We start from the raw sequence: 16,232 nt of genomic DNA, 5'->3' as shown, positions 1-16,232 counted from the left end.
TCTCACTCTGTTGCCCGGGCTAGAGCGCTGTGGCGTCAGCCTAGCTCACAGCAACCTCAAACTCCTGGGCTCAAGCAATCCTCCTGCCTCAGCCTCCCGAGTAGCTGGGACTACAAGCATGTGCCACCATGCCCGGCTAATTTTTCTATATATATTTTTAGCTGTCCATATAATTTCTTTCTATTTTTAGTAGAGACGGGGTCTCGCTCTTGCTCAGCCTGGTCTCGAACTCCTGAGCTCAAACAATCCGCCCGCCTCGGCCTCCCAGAGTGCTAGGATTACAGGTGTGAGCCACCGCGCCCGGCCACTAATGACATTTTTAAAAGTTGCTATTACCAATTCTGTCTACTGTAGCAAGATACTTAAAGTTACAACAAAATCTTAGGAAATAAGACTGAATAATGTCTGTTACAGAAATACCTTACTCTTTACCAACTCCCACTCTCCCCCACCCTTTCAGAATCACACACAGCTGTCTTCTGTGACAGACAATCTAAGAATTGTGAAAACTCAATTTATGTAGCATATCTCTTGGTCCACTGTCTGGCCATCGTGTCATGTTCTGCTCTGTTGGTCATATGCTGAGTGACAATACATCCCAACAAGGTGTCAGCAGGATTACAGTCTCTAAGAAGTGAGCAGATAGAAAGGAGGACTTTCGAAATGATTATCTTTCAATATGTCCAAGCAGATAACACCTTGACTGTTAATGTTACAATGATAGAGTCTTGTCCAAGATGTAACCTTTGGAGACTTGAAGGGATATTCTGGTGTAAAAGTATTATCAAAGAAAAGAATACACCACCCTCAGACACAGATCCTGGAGGCCCTAGTATGGTTGATCTCTATTCATAGATGTTATCGCCTTTGGGACCAGCACTGCAGTTTAGTTGGAGGATGTAAAGTGATGTGTGCCAGTTCTTTCTGAATCCTGCTCTTCCCAGGGTGTCCTGTAACTTCCTGCGGGACTACTCTCTTCCTTCTCCATGATCTGCTCTTAGCTCGCACTGGACACAGCTATTTCCCACAGTTTTCTCCCTCCATACCAATCCTCAACTTCACCTCGAGATCCTTAATTTTATCACATTTGCAAAGTCAGTTTTGCCATGTAAGGTTACATATTCACAGGGTCCAGGCATTGAGACATCTTTGATGGTCCATTATTTTCCCTACCACTCCACTAAAGCAATACTTTGATGGAAATTTATACTACTAACTGCATATATTAGGAAAGAAAGAAATATCTCATTATTAACCTCAGCTTCCACCTAAAGAAACTATTAAAATAAGAGCAAATTAAACCTAAAGGAAACAGAAGAAAGGAAATAATAAAGATAAGATATGAAGTAAATGAAATGGAAAACAGAAACACAAAAGGGGAAAAATCTATAAAACCAATTAGTGGTTACTGAGAATATCAGTAAAATTAATAAACCTTTATAGCAGTAAACGCTTATAATCAAAAAAGTAGAAAGATTTCAAATATACAATCTTAATGATGCACCTTAAGGAACTAGAAAAGCAAGGACACACCAAACCCAAAACTGGTAGAAGGAAAGAAGTAAATCAGAGCAGAACTAAAGTAAATAGAGACTAAAAAAATTTTTTAAAAAGGGTCAATAAAATGAAAAGTTGGCTTTTTGAAAAGATATACAAAATCGATAAACTACGTGCCACACTGACCAAGAAAAAAATAGAAGAGATCCCAATAAAGTCAGAAATGAAAAAGGAGACATTACAAGTGATACCACAGAATTACAAAAGATCATCAGAAAATATGAGCATCTGTACACCAACAAACTGGAAAACCTAGAAGAAGTGAATAAATTTCTGAATACATAAAATCTTCCAAGATAGAATCAGGAAGAAATAGAAAGCCTAAACAGACCGATAGCAAGTAATGAGGTTGAAGCAGTAGTAAAAAGTCTACCAACAAAGAAAAGTCCAGGACTGGATGAGTTCACTGCTGAATTGTACCAAATTTTCAAAGAACTAACACTAAAATTGAAGAGGAAGGAACTTGCCCTCATTCATTCTACAAGGTCAGCATTACCTTGGTACCAAAACCAGAGACAGATGCAACAAAAAAAGAAAATCATAGGCCAGTATCCCTGATGAATATAGATACAAAAATCCTCAACAAAATAGCAGCAAACCAAATCCAGCAGCACATCAAAAAAATAATACACCATGATCAAGTGGGATTTGCTTGGGGATGCAAGTATGGTTCAACATAGATGAATCAATAAACATGATACATCACATCAGCAGAACGAAGAACAAAATCCATATGATATCTCAATAGACACAGAAATTGAATTTGGTAAAATTCAATATCCCTTCATGTTAAAAACTTCAAGAAATTAGGCATGGAAGGAATGTACCTCAACATAATAAAGGCCATGTGAAAAATCCACAGCTGACGTCATACTGAATGGGGAAAAGCTGAGCGCCTTCCCTCTGAGACCTAGAACAAGACAAGTGTGCTCACTCTAACAACTCCTATCCAGTGGAGTACCAGAAGTCCTCACCAGAGTAGTCACAATCAGGCAAGTGCAAGAAATAAAAGGCATTTAAGTTGGAAAAGAGGAAGTCAAATTGTTCCTCGTGCTCATAATAGAATCTTATAGGTAGAAAAACCTAAAGACTCCACCTAAAAACTCTTAGAGCTGATAAATTCAGTAAAGTTGTAGTATACAAAGTCAACATACAAACATCAGCATTTCTGTATATCAGTAATGAACTAGCTGAGAAATCAAGAAGGCAATTTCACTGACAATAGCTACAAAAAAGAAAAAGAAAAACCTAGGAATAAGTTCAAACCAGGATGTGAAAGATCTCTACTGGGAAAACAGAAAAGTGCTGATAAAAGAAATTGAAAAGTACACAGACAAACGGATCCCATGTTCATGGACTAGAAGAATATCATTAAAATGACCATACTGCCCCAAAGCACTGTACATATTCAGTGCAATCCCTATCAAAATACCAACATCACTGTTCAGAGAATTAGAAAATACAATCCTAAAGTTAGTACGGAACCAAAATTAGAGACCCAATAGCCAAAGTAGTCGTGAGCAAAAAGAACAAAGCTGGAGGCATCACACTACCTGACTTCAAAATATATTACATGGCTGTAGCAATCAAAACAGCCTGGTATGTGTACAAATACAGACACATAGACCAATGGAACAGAATAGAGAGTGTAGAAATAAATCCATTTATTTACAGCCAACTGATTTTCAACAAAGGCACCAATAACATAAAGTGGAGGAAAGGACAGTCTCTTCAATAAATGGTGCTGGAAATACTGATATGCAAAAGAATGAAACTAGATCCCCTATCTCTGACCATATGCAAAAATAAACTCTGTAAAACTGCTAGAAGAAAACTTAGGGAAAACACTTCAGGACATTGGGCTAGGGTCTAGGCAAAGATTTTATGGCTCAGACCTCAAAAGCACAGATAACAAAAACAAAAATAGACAAATGGGACTAAAGCTTCTGCACAGTGAAGGAAACAATCTATTGAAATGTACTCAACAAAAAAAATCCCATTAAAAAGTAGGCAGAGGACATGAATAGACATTTCTCAAAAAAAAGACAAATGGCCAACAGGTGTATGAAAAAATGCTCAACATCGCTAATCATCGGGGAAATGCAAATCAAAACCACAATGAGATAGCATCTTACCTAGTTAAAATGGCTGTTTTTTAAAAGATAAAAAATAACTGATGCTGGCAAGTATGTGTAAAAGAGGGAATACTGTTGGTAGGAATGTAAATTACCGTAACCACTATGGAAAACAGTATGGAGATTTCTCAGAAAACTAAAAATAGAACTAGCATACAATCCAGCAATCCCACTACTAGGCATTTATCCAAAGGAATAGAAATCAATATATCAAAGGGATATCCTGCACTCACATTTATCCCAACACTATACACAGTTGCAAAAATACAGGATCAACCTAAACGTCCATCAGTGGAAGAATTGAGTAAGATAATGTGGGATATATACACAATGGAATACTATGAGGCCATATAAAGGAATGAAATCATGTCACTTGCTGCAATATGGATGGAACTGGAAGCCATTATGTCAAGTGAAATCACCAGGCACAGAAAGACAGATACTGCATGTTCTCACTCATATATGGTAGCTAAAAAAGTTGATCTCATGGAGATAGTAGAATGATGGATACTAGAGGCTGGAAAGGGTATGTGGGTAGAAGACGGAAATGAAGAGAGATCGATAAATGGGTGTGAACATACAATTAGAAGAAATAAATTCTGTTGTTCAATAGAGTAGGGTGATTGTAGTTAGCAACAATGTATTATATATTTCAAAGTAGCTATAAAAGAGTACTTGAAATGTTCACAACACATAGAAATGATAAATACTCAAGATTATGGATGCCTCAAATACCCTGACTTGATCATTACATTCTAAGCATATAACAAATACATGTACCCCACAAATATATAAAATATATGTATCAATAAAAGGTAACTTTTTTAAAAAAACAGATTTGATTCTTAATTTGATGATACTTATGTTAAAGCTAAAGGTAAAAAAAAATTGTGTTCTAGATATCTGTTTTTGATAGAGTTTAAGTCTATACTCATTTTTTTATACTTTTATGTTGGCCCTCATACTGTTCAAGCTCCTTGTGAAGCTGGAATAGAGTGGAAAAGTTTTAACATATTATGGGAAGCATTATAACAATCCAATATATATTTCAAATAGCAACTCCTGAGAAGATTCTGGAAAAACACTGATAAACTTACTCTCTGGTGTTTCTTTTGGTTGACATCTCTCAGTGATCCAAGAGTCTGACATATTTTATTACCATCATTATTCTTTTTCAGGTCATTTACATCTTCATTGTAAAACTTAACTTTCTCTCACCTGGGTTTCTTCTTTGTGCCTTCCCAGTTTCTTAGATAAATCATCATATATTCCTAGATTCCCATGAGGATCTGTGAAAGGAAGAAAAGAGGGGAGAGGGACAGAATAGGATCCACTCCCTATAGAAAGTCTTTTTTTCTCCCCCGTATTTTACAGGGGTACACACATTTTGGTTACATAATTTGCTTTTGTACAGTTTGAGTCAAAGTTGTAAGTGTGCCCTTAACCCAGTTAGTGTGCATTGTACCTGTTATGTGTGAATCTACCCATCCCCACTTCCCCCCTCCCACCTACTTGATTTCCCTTGAGCTTTACTTCTGTATGTGCACATAAGTGTTGATTGATTAGTTTCAATTTAGTATTGAGTACATGAGGTGTTTGTTTTTCCATTCTTGGGATACTTTACTAAGAATGGCCTCTGGTTCCATCCAGGTTGTTACAACAGATACTAGATCACCATTTTTTTTTTATGGCTGAGTAGTGCTCGGTTGTGTATATATATCACATTTTTTTAATCCTGTCATGTATTGATGGGCATTTGGGTTGATTCCACATCTTTGCAATTGTGAATTGTGCTGCTATAAACATTCGATTGTAAGTGTCTTTTTTTATAAAATGCCTTTTTTTCCTTTGGGTAAATACCTAGTAGTGGGATTATTGGATCAAATGGTAGGTCTACTTTTAGTTCTTTGTGGTACCTCCGTACAACTTTCCATAGAAGTGGCACTAGTTTGCAGTCCCACCAACAGTGTATAAGTGTACCTTTCTCTCCACATCCTTGCCAGCATCTGTTGGTTTGGGACTTTTTGACAAAGGCCATTCTCACTGGAGTTAGGTGATACCTCATTGTGGTTTTGATTTGCATTTCCTTGATGATTAGAGACATTGAGCATTTTTTCATGTGTTTGTTGGCCATTAGTCTGTCTTCTTTTGAAAAGTTTCTGTTCATGTCTTTTGCCCACATTTTAATGGGGTTGATTTTTTTTCTTGCTGATTTGCTTGAGTTCTTTGTAGATTCTGGTTATCAGTCTTTTGTCAGATGTGTAGTATGCAAATATTTTCTCCCATTCTGTAAGTTGTCTGTTTCCTTTATCAATTGTGTCTTTGGCTGTATAGAAGCTTTTTAATTTGATCGGGTCCCATTTATTTATTTTTGCTATTGCTTTGATTGCTTTGGGCATCGTCTTCATAAATTCTTTGCCTAGGCTGATATCTATAGGAGTTTTTCCAACATTTTCTTCTAGAATTCTTACAGTTTCATGCCTTAGGTATAAGTCTGTTATCCATCATGAATTAATTTTTGTGAGAGGTGAAAGGTGCAGATCCTGTTTCAGTCTTCTACATGGGGCAATCCAATTTTCCCAGCACCATTTATTAAATAGGGATTCTTTACCCCAGTGTATGTTTTTGTCTGCTTTGTCAAAGATCAGATGGCAATATGAGGATGGATTCATATCTGTGTTCTCTGTTCTGATCCATAGATGTATGTCTCTGTTTTTGTGCCAGTACCATGCTGTTTTGGTTACTATAGCCTTGTAGTATAGCTTGAAGTTTGGTAAAGTAATTCCTCCTGATTTGTTCTGCAAAAATTCTCAATAAAATCCTAGCAAACCAAATTCAACTGCACATCAAAAAAATAATTCACCATGACCAAGTGGGCTTCATCCCAGAGATGCAAGGTTGATTCAACATACGCAAATCTATAAATGTAATTCACCATATAAGTAGAAGCAAAAACAAAGACCACATCCTCTCAATAGACACAGAAAAAGCATTTGACAAAATTTAGCACCGTTTTGTGCTAAGAACTCTTAACAAAATAGGCATAGATGGAACATACCTCAAAATTATTAAAGCCGTATACGCAAACCCACAGCCAACATCATACTGAAGGGGGAAAATTTGAAAGCATTCCCACTTAGAACTGGAACCAGACAAGATTGCTCACTATCACCACTTCTATTCAACACAGTATTGGAAGTCCTAGCCAGAGCAGTCAGACAAGAGAAGGAAATCGGGTATCCAAATGGGGAAAGAAGAGGTCAAACTATCACTCTTTGCTGACAATATGATCTTACATCTAGAAAACCCCAAAGATTCAACCAAGAGACTCCTAGAACTAATAAATGAATTCAGCACATCTCAGGCTACAAAATCAGTGCATACAAATCAGTAGCTTTCAAATATGCCAATATCGGTCAAACTGAGAATCAAAGATGCAACACCTTTCATGATAGCAACAAAGAAAATAAAAAACTTAGGGATATATTTAACTAAGGAGGTGAAAGACCTCTATAGGGAGAACTACGAAACACGAGGAAAGAAATTGCAGGGGATGTAAACAGATGGAAAAACATATCATGCTCTTGGATCAGCAGAACCATCGTTGTTAAAATGTCTACACTACCCAAAGTGATTTACAGATTCAATGCAATCCCTATTAAAATGCCAACATTATTTTTTTCAGACCTTGAAAAAACGATTCTACACTTCCTGTGGAACCAGAAAAGACCATGAATAGCTAATGCAATCTTACGTAATAAGAAACTATTCATTAGAGGGACAGAGTTTTAAATATGATGTAATGAGAATGATTTAGTGCCAACTTACAGGATCTCAAAACCTGGAAAAAATATGTTATTAAAATGTGAAAAAATATCAGGAATAAATGAAAAGGGATTAAAACTGAAAGTTCCATTATTGGAACATTCTCCTGTTTATGTATAACCCTGTGGCAATGCACTTGGGCCCTTCCCTGACTAGTAGAGAAGTATCTATACTTAATAAGTCCTCATAGCCTTGTCTTAATTTTGTGTCGCTTCAATCTGTAGACCCAAACTCTGGACACATTAATTTCAAGTGTTGGAGCTAGGGAGTTTATGTTGTATTCCTTAAGAAGGGAGAGCTAGAAGGGGGAGTTTTTATAATTCAGAGTCTCTTACCTGGCTATGAGGAGGCCACAAGATCTTCAGCCAGTCTGCTCAGTTTAAGTACCTCCAGGCCATCCCATTCTTTTTATCGGATTGTTGGGTAAAAAAATTAAATCTCCTGCTAACCCTGAAAATTCTCTCCACAAATGTAGAAAAGAAAGAAAACAGCTTTATTATTGAATAAATATTAACTGAACTGCACAGTGAGCATCACAGACAACCCACTAAGGAGATTACAGAGTGAAGGAAATCTTACTCTTTTATGTAGCCAGGCATATATAATCCATTACTGTACATTTGTGTTCTTATATAACAATAACTTGTCCTCATGTTACAGTACTTTACCAGTACCATTTGCTATACCTAGTTCATCCTAAATTCTTCTGGTAATATGGGTGCCCATCTGTGTTAGATAATTGCTTTTATCCAAATGAAAAATAAAACTTCTCCTATCTTTCTGACAATTAGGTAGTTAGCCAGGTACCCAGGTGACACTTGAATAGTGACAGGAAGACATGGCTTTATGTTCCTTGATGCTTACATTTCAAAGAGATGGCTCCTGGGTACTTAAGAAAACATTTCTGAGTTGTAATGCTGACATGAAGCTTTTTTAGCCTTTAGAAAGATTTTCTTATATATCAGAGCGATAGAGGTAAGATTTACAATTAGAAGTCTTTTCAAGCCAAAGATCTAAGAAAAGGGGGAGAGGAGAAAAGTCTTTTTCCTTTATGGCACCACGGAAAATTGGAAAAAAAATTTAAACTCTTACAACTTAGTTGGGCACCTACCTGATTAGTAAAGAAATAAAGAAGAAATTGTCTAGTAAAGAGAAAGAATATTAAATTTACCGACATGGTGTCTTTATTAAAAGTTGCCCTTAGATTTATATTGTATAGCTAGTTGGATACCTTGAGATTAAAAGGTTACCTGTCTTATGTAATCACCTCTTTTAAATTCTTTTAATCTGTGTGGAATGATGATGTTTCTTTTTTTTTTTAATACAAAACTAATACTTTCAATAAAAATAAGTAAAAATAAAATTTAAAAATTTTGATGATAAGAGTGCTATTTAAAAATTTTTATAGAGTAAAACAGAATTAATACTCTTTAAGGGCTCCATGAGTTATCCAGATCCTCTGGAAATTAAAATAATATGTAAAATTATAGTGTTCTGAGTAAAATTAATACAGTTAAGAATGTATTCCAATAGTATTTTTATAAAGAGCAGTCTGTCCTAAAATGTAGAACGAAAGGCCTCTAGTTTAGTCATACAAGATAAAATAGGATCTGAAACTGAATGAACATCAACTTTAAAAGTTTTACTTTTTTATTTGTCCCAACTTTAAATTGTTATGAACATTGAAGCGCAGAGAAAAGTCCGCTTGTTCAAATATGTAGACTGTTAGCATTAAACTTTTCCTTGTTTCCTTCCACTCTTTACATAAATGTTTTACATGGTTATAAATGTAATATAGGTATAATTTTGTGCTTTTTGCCCTTTTGCATTTTTTAACTGTAACCTCATCCTAATTGAATCTTGTTAGCCTGAGTCCGAATCTATGCTACTAGAAGTGGCTCATAAAAATCTATGCTGTGATTTGGTCCTTGCCAGTAGATGTGAAACTTAACCAGTTTAACTCCTCTTAAAGTGGGCTTTCTAAAGACTAGTCCAGAAGTGTTTTCTATTTGCTCTTAATTAAAATGACTTAATTTTTAAAATTTTATACATTTAGTTCTTTTATATTTCTCCAGATGAAGTAATCACCTGTTAAAACAGTTTTGATGTGGCTTAATTTTCTGGGGTCTGTATTCTATACATGGAGTGAGAGTTGAAAATGCGAATATTCCTAACCTGAAACAATCCTTGATATAAATTCTAAAACTTTTATAGCGAGAAGACAAAGAATCCTCCTAAAACCAAATGATTAAACTTGTCTGTTTGTAATAATTTTTTGAATTTCTACATTAATAACTTATTAAAAGAGTTAAGAAAAACAAACGGTCTTTCTACCAATGTAAAAATTTGCAAAAATCTTGAAGTCACTGTTACTTTTTTGTTTGTATTATCATTTTATATTTCAAAGTAGCAGATATTAAATATGCCTATAAGAATTTTGTTCTCATGAGGGGTAGGTAGTCCAGGTAATCATGAATCCCATTCAAAGATTATTACTTGCCCTGTGGTGCTTTAATGCAAGACAAGGGAGAAACAATCTGTCTGCCCTGGGAATGTCGGTAATACCACTTTTGCATAGAGCAGCTATTATTTGTTCAGTCAACAAATTTGAGTGCCCACTCTGTGCAATGGACTAGAGAGAAAAGAACAAATCTGAGACAATATCTTAAATTTCATTTCCCTATTCTAGCTAATTCAGTGTTAATTGTCCTGTCTCTCACTCACTCTCCCCCCCGCCCCCCACTCCTTCCCTTCCTCTCTGCTTCCCTCTTCATCTCCTTCTGCTGACCCTTCCCTGTACCCTGCACACCTGAATTTTACTGCACTTCTCCTTCAGTTATAGTGGTAGAGGGGATGTATCTCTCACAGTCTCACTAGGCAGTAGGTATGTGTATATCAGTGTTCAGTTTTTAAAAGGACTGAGTATCTACTAAAGAGGTGTATGCTCTTTCTGTCCCTCTTTTTCTGAATTACTACTTAAATCAAGACATTAATTAGCCACTTGAACAAGGTGAATAACAATTCCTTCTGGGTAAGTAGCTGTTAAAAAAAAATGTTAAATGAAAGAAATGTTTTGCTTAATGTTTTTGGGTTGGTCCCATTTATGGGAAGAAAAGTTTATCTGTATTTTACTTTGGTTTTTGTTGATTAAACTCCTCATGAGCTTATAATTCATCCCAAAGAAGCCCCCAAAATGTGTTCTTCGTCTTTTCTATGAATGGAATTTAGAGCTAAATTCATACAAATGTGAAATAAAGTAAAATTTAAAATGTTTAGGTTCCTCAAAGTCCGTAACTCCTGAAAGTTAGATTCTGCTATGAAAGCAGAATTAAAATCACAAGTGTTTTGAAGGATAGATATAAAACAGACTTTTTTTTAAATATATGTGTGTGTGTATATATATATATATCTCAAATTAGAGGATCTATTAAAAAATAAGAAGAGACAACTACAGAATGTACATATTCAGTAGAAGGCTTTGAGACAAGAGCAAATTGAAACCCACCCACTTTTCTGTACTTTGATTGAGTAGGCCACAAAGGAAGAATAACAACTGGTCTAATAATGTTTTCTTGTTCATTATGGTTGCTGAGAAGAAGAGTAAGAATAATTGGTTTGAGGTGTGTGTAAGAAAGAAGATTTGCAGAGTATATTTTATGATGGTGCAGTAATTTTGAGAAGAAAATTGTTAAATGTCTCCTTTTCCTGTTCCCAGAACCAGTTTGTGTTCACATTCTACTGTTCTACCAAAAAAAGATTTGAGGCTGTCCCAGAGTCTCAATGAATGATCTTATATTTCTATAGGGAATCAGGTTAGATGAAATCCTTCAGTTTCGTGTTTATTCGCTGTTGGTAATGTCTCTATTAAGTGGCCTTTCTTTGACTGTTCTCCCTACCCATCCATCTGTAGCACCTCACTCCTATCTATTGACTTATAAATTGCCTTCTGCAGGATCCTTTTAATATTATCTCTTTACTATCTGTTGGGTAAATTATCTTTCACTTGCACATCTAGGTTTTGAACGATTCTGCAGAATTTATAATCCAAATGAATTTTTTCTTTTTAATTGAGACATAGTCTCATTCTGTCACCCTGGTTAGAGTGCAGTGGTGTCATCGTAGCTCATTGCAACCTGAAAATCCTGGGCGCAAGCGAACCTCCTGCCTCAGCCTCTCGAGTAGCTGAAACTGCAGGCGAACACCATGACAACTGGCTAATTTTTCTATTTTTAGTAGAGATAAGGTCTCACTCTTGCTCAGGCTGGTCTTGAACTCCTGAGTTCAAGCAATCCACCTGCCTCAGCCTCCCAGAGTGCTAGAATTACATGGTGAGCCACCATGTCCGGCTAAGCCAGATAAATTTTTAAAAGTCCTTTGTAAGCTTAAATCCTCCATCTAGAATTTTTAGTACCATGGAATAATTCAGTAAAAATTATCTGTTTTTCCTTTTCACCTCAGCAGTATGAAAAGCTAGGCCAACAGTGTTGATCTGAGATGAAAACTGAATGTTATAGAAGTGCTGCCTGCCTAATGAAACCTTAATCAAAGTGTCCTTTTCTTCTCTAGAAAATCTTAAAAAACTGAATTCTGAATGTATTATTTTTTTATAGCTTAAAGGAATCTTAGATATCTAGTCTAATTCTTACACTTTATAGTTGAATATAATGTAGGGGCCTGAGAAGTGTTGACTTGCTTAAGACCTCACAGTTGGTTAAAAGTAGACCCAAGTCTAGAAGTGGCTCACAAGCCAGTTTTCTTATGTAAATACTCACCATATACTAAATTACATCCCTTGGTATGTCCTAACCATGAGAGAAGAGGAACCTAGGAACCTGGGCTACTGGTTGGAAGGCTATGAGTTTGTGCCTAAGACATTTACCATTGCAATCTCTGAGCTTTAACAACACAATTGTTTACTTGATTAGCCAATTATCTCCTTGGTATAGGTGAAGCCTTCTTTTCTACTAAATTTTTTTTATTTTGATTTTTTTTTTTTTAGAAACAGGGTCTTGGTTTGCTCAGGCTGGATCATAGTGGCCCGATCATAGCTCACTGCAGTCTCAAAATCCTGGGGTTCAAACAATCCTGCCTCAGCCTCCCAGGTGTTTTTTTTTTTTGAGGGGGATAGAGTCTCCCTCTGTCACCCTGGCTAGAGTGCAGTGGCGTCATCTTAGCTCACTGCAACCTCAAAGTCCTGGGCTCAAGCAATCCTCCTGCCTCAGCCTCCCAAGTAGCTGGGACTACAGGTGCGTACCACCATGCCTGTCTAAATTTTTTTATTTTTTGTAAAGACAAGGGTCTCACTTATGCTCAGGCTGGTCTCAAACTCCTGGCCTCAAGCAGTCCTCCTGCCTCGGCTTCCCAAAGTGCTAGGATTACAGGTGTGAGCAACTGTGCCCGGCCTTGAATTTGAATATGAGTATCACCTAGACCTAATGTTTATTTCCCAGCATGACTTTGCAGTGGCAAGTAATGGGCCTCATCTTTTATTTCAGCTCAAACATCTATAACTGCACCAAAGACATGGAAGAAACCAAAAGATCGGACCCGAACTACTGAAGAGGTGTTGGAGGCAGAATCAGAGGTAAGAGGCATCAGATCTCTGGCTCATCTTCAGAGCAGTGGTACTGTTTCATAGATAGGTGTGGGTTTATATCTCTTTCTTCAGATACTGTTTTTCAAGCCAAACTTGATATATTAAATTCAGAGACTAATGTTTTCAAGTCCATTTATATTAGAATTTTTAAAAGATTTTTAATAGGATATTTAATTTCATTGAAATCTTGTTTTTTCTTTCAGACTACCTCTTCTAAAATGGCAGACTTTTGGTTAATCCTCCCCTTCCTTGTAATTGAATTTTTCTTTGTATTAACTTGATAGAAAGACTAAACTGGTAAACAAAAATGGAGAGTTTTAAAAAAAACACCCATTAGCAATCGTGGTAGACATCATCTAGTACATTTTAGGGAATTCATTTTGAATCTGTTGTCTGTTAACTGCATCCCCATAACATATGGTTTGTCTTTCTTAAAATAAGCCACGCCAGATTTTGCTGTAGTTTAAAACATACCAAGTCTAAGAGATGATGTAAGGAAGAAACAAGAAATTTAGTCTTAAGAATTGCTCTAACAATTTCTTAAGCTGTAGTCTCAGCATCCTTAGTGTTGTGTGCTGCAGTTTATAAATGAAGAGTAGTAAACAATCTTTATGTAGCTTTTTTCTTTAACTATTCTTATATCTACTTTATTAAAATAATATATATTAAAGGTTTAAAATGATATATTAAAATATAGAAATTATTTTAAGGAAACTTTAAATGTACTTACGTCATAAGGCTTTTCTAGCTAGTTATAATTCTTACCCTCTTCAAGCAGCCAACAGTCCCCTTTTGTTGCTTCCCCTGTCATTGCTCTTACATGATGCTGTGTTGATGTCACAGTTAGTCCCATAGCAACCACCAAAATGTTGCATGGGTGTGATTTCGTTGTGGTTATGTAGGGGTAAAATTTGGCAGTAAGTTACTGAGGTGCAAATAGTTGCTGCACTCCTCTTGGAGCTGAACAAGAAAATGTTGCTCCTACAGCGAGTAAAATACCTTCCAAAGGCAGGGAAATCACATACATTCCTGGTATGGCTATAAAAGCTTCAAAAACTGATTTCTTTTTAGATTCAACTGGTTTTCTATTAGTTTTCTTTTGTTATACTTCATGTTCTTTTGCCCTGTGGCTAGATTTCTAAGCAATATTAAATATAAAATAGGCTGCCACTCCCATGCCTTCAAATATTTATCCTGTTCTTTAGCTTGGGGACTAGCAAACTTCTTTTGTAAAGGTCCACGTAGTAAATATTCGAAGCCTTGTAGACTGTATGATCCATGTCACAATTCCTCAAATCTGCCATTGTAGCCCAAAAGCAGCCATCAGCAATGTGTGAATGAATAAAGTATGGTTATATTCCTGTAAAACTTTATCGATGGACACTGTAATTTGAATTTATGTGAAATGGACTTTTAATTTTTTTCAGCCATTACAAATGTAAAAATCATCCTTGCCTTAAATATGATAGAAAAGCAGGTGTTGAGCCAGAATTGGCCTGTGGGCCATAATTTGTTATAAACCTGCTTTAGCTTATTCCTTTAAACATGAGAACTGTTTTGAATCCTGTCGAACCAATCACTTTTTCCTTAACACTATAGTTTAAAATTAAAAAGTATTTGGTCATTTACCCATGGACTTCTTTCAAAAATCCTACTCCCTGCCTTTCCTAAAATTCAACATTTCTTAGAGTAGTAAATGTTAGGTGCCATTTTCTTCATTTCCACTGATCAAGCTCTCCCTTTCCTTGATTATTTTCTCAGCCTTTGAAATAATTGTTCAGGAATCAGCCTATTTGGGGTTATATATTGGGTTGTTAAATCATTACAGATATTTTGTCAAGTGCTTTAAATTATAATCTAGAATATCAAGGGTGAAGGATGGTTTTCATCTTAAAATTATTGGTCAAGACATCTTAAAATTGTTAAATTTTAGGATGTTTCCTCAATTATTACATACATAGTTGTCAGTCTGATTTTCTAGCACCTTTTAAAAACTCATTGTGTTAAGCAGAGTGTGTTATCAGTAAATTCTTAACAGCTTCCTATAAAAGGTTTACTTTTGACTGTCCAGCAAAGGTGGGGTGCTTTCTTTCATCAATCTTGTTTTCTAGGTAAACAATTTAGGGACTGTTAGGTACTTACAGACTAGTTGAATAGGGTTAACATTTAATTCAGCTATTTTTGTTGATTTCTTTGAAATATCCCACATAAAAATGTGCCTCAGACACTTCAGTCATTCTGTGTTCTTTGAATTATGGTTTATTTTTCATGAAACAAGTTTATTTATATTTCTTTTTCCAGTTAGAAATTGAATTTCCAAGTAATGTAGCCTCTGTTTATATATGGTAGATAGTTGTTGATTTTAGGTACAGAGAAGATGCAATATATTTTCTTCTAATAGCATTTTTTTTGTTTGTTTTTCAGCTCATTATGGGGGTACAAAAGTTTTTCTTCATGGTTTACAAGATCTGAAATAAGAATTGTATATCATTGTACAATGTACTTGCTCTTTAATAAGTTTAAGTACCATTTACATACATTCTAAATTATTAAAGATCTTCTTGATGACCTGTGCTTAATTATATGATGGTATTATAGGTTCATTGTGAATTAATTTAGACTATAGTGGAGATGAAATTTTAAAAAGTGAGGCTGCTGATTGATCATTCATATGAGGTAGATCTGTTTTTCTTGAAGTTTGAAAGATATCTACTTTCTGCCATGTTTTATAAAAAGAAATCATTTCCAGACTTATGTTCTTGGAATTTTACATCAGTCTTTCTTTTTATGGTTTCCCTATACTCTCTTCCCTCTGGTAGGGAGTGTCTGTGTGTATATATTTGCAAAAACTTTATTTCCATTATAGAAACAGCCTAAAAGCCATCTGTTTCCATTGATAACATTTTAAAATCTAGTGTCTTTTCTCCATGATCTAATGTATGGTAAAAGAAAATTTACTAGTATTATATCTGTTATAATACTTCTGTTAAGTAACAAAGTAGCATTTGTCACTCAAATTTTCTTTAAAACGTAATGGCATACGTCAATTGGGGTGAATCACTTTCTGATACATGCAGCACTCTTTTACACAATCCTTTGTTGAACCAACCTCAATTTTT

At 35.5% G+C, this 16,232-nt stretch overlaps 1 protein-coding gene and 1 pseudogene across 16 annotated transcripts in view; one reads left to right on the top strand and one right to left on the bottom strand.

The window, feature by feature from the left end:
- Positions 1-16,232, top strand: part of EIF4G3 (eukaryotic translation initiation factor 4 gamma 3) — a 315,623-nt gene that overhangs the window by 220,530 nt on the left and 78,861 nt on the right. For all 16 annotated transcript variants that reach the window (XM_069479450.1, XM_069479452.1, XM_069479456.1 and 13 more), the window contains one exon: positions 13,013-13,101. In XM_069479450.1, the coding sequence (XP_069335551.1) occupies positions 13,013-13,101 (89 nt within the window). The remainder of the gene's footprint in view (positions 1-13,012; positions 13,102-16,232) is intronic.
- Positions 516-8,694, bottom strand: LOC138389072 (ubiquitin-conjugating enzyme E2 E1-like; annotated as a pseudogene).

This window comes from Eulemur rufifrons, chromosome 8, assembly GCF_041146395.1.
Source record: "Eulemur rufifrons isolate Redbay chromosome 8, OSU_ERuf_1, whole genome shotgun sequence".
NCBI lineage: Eukaryota > Metazoa > Chordata > Mammalia > Primates > Lemuridae > Eulemur > Eulemur rufifrons.
Note: the sequence above shows the minus strand (reverse complement) of the source record. Positions and strands in the feature narration are given on the sequence as shown.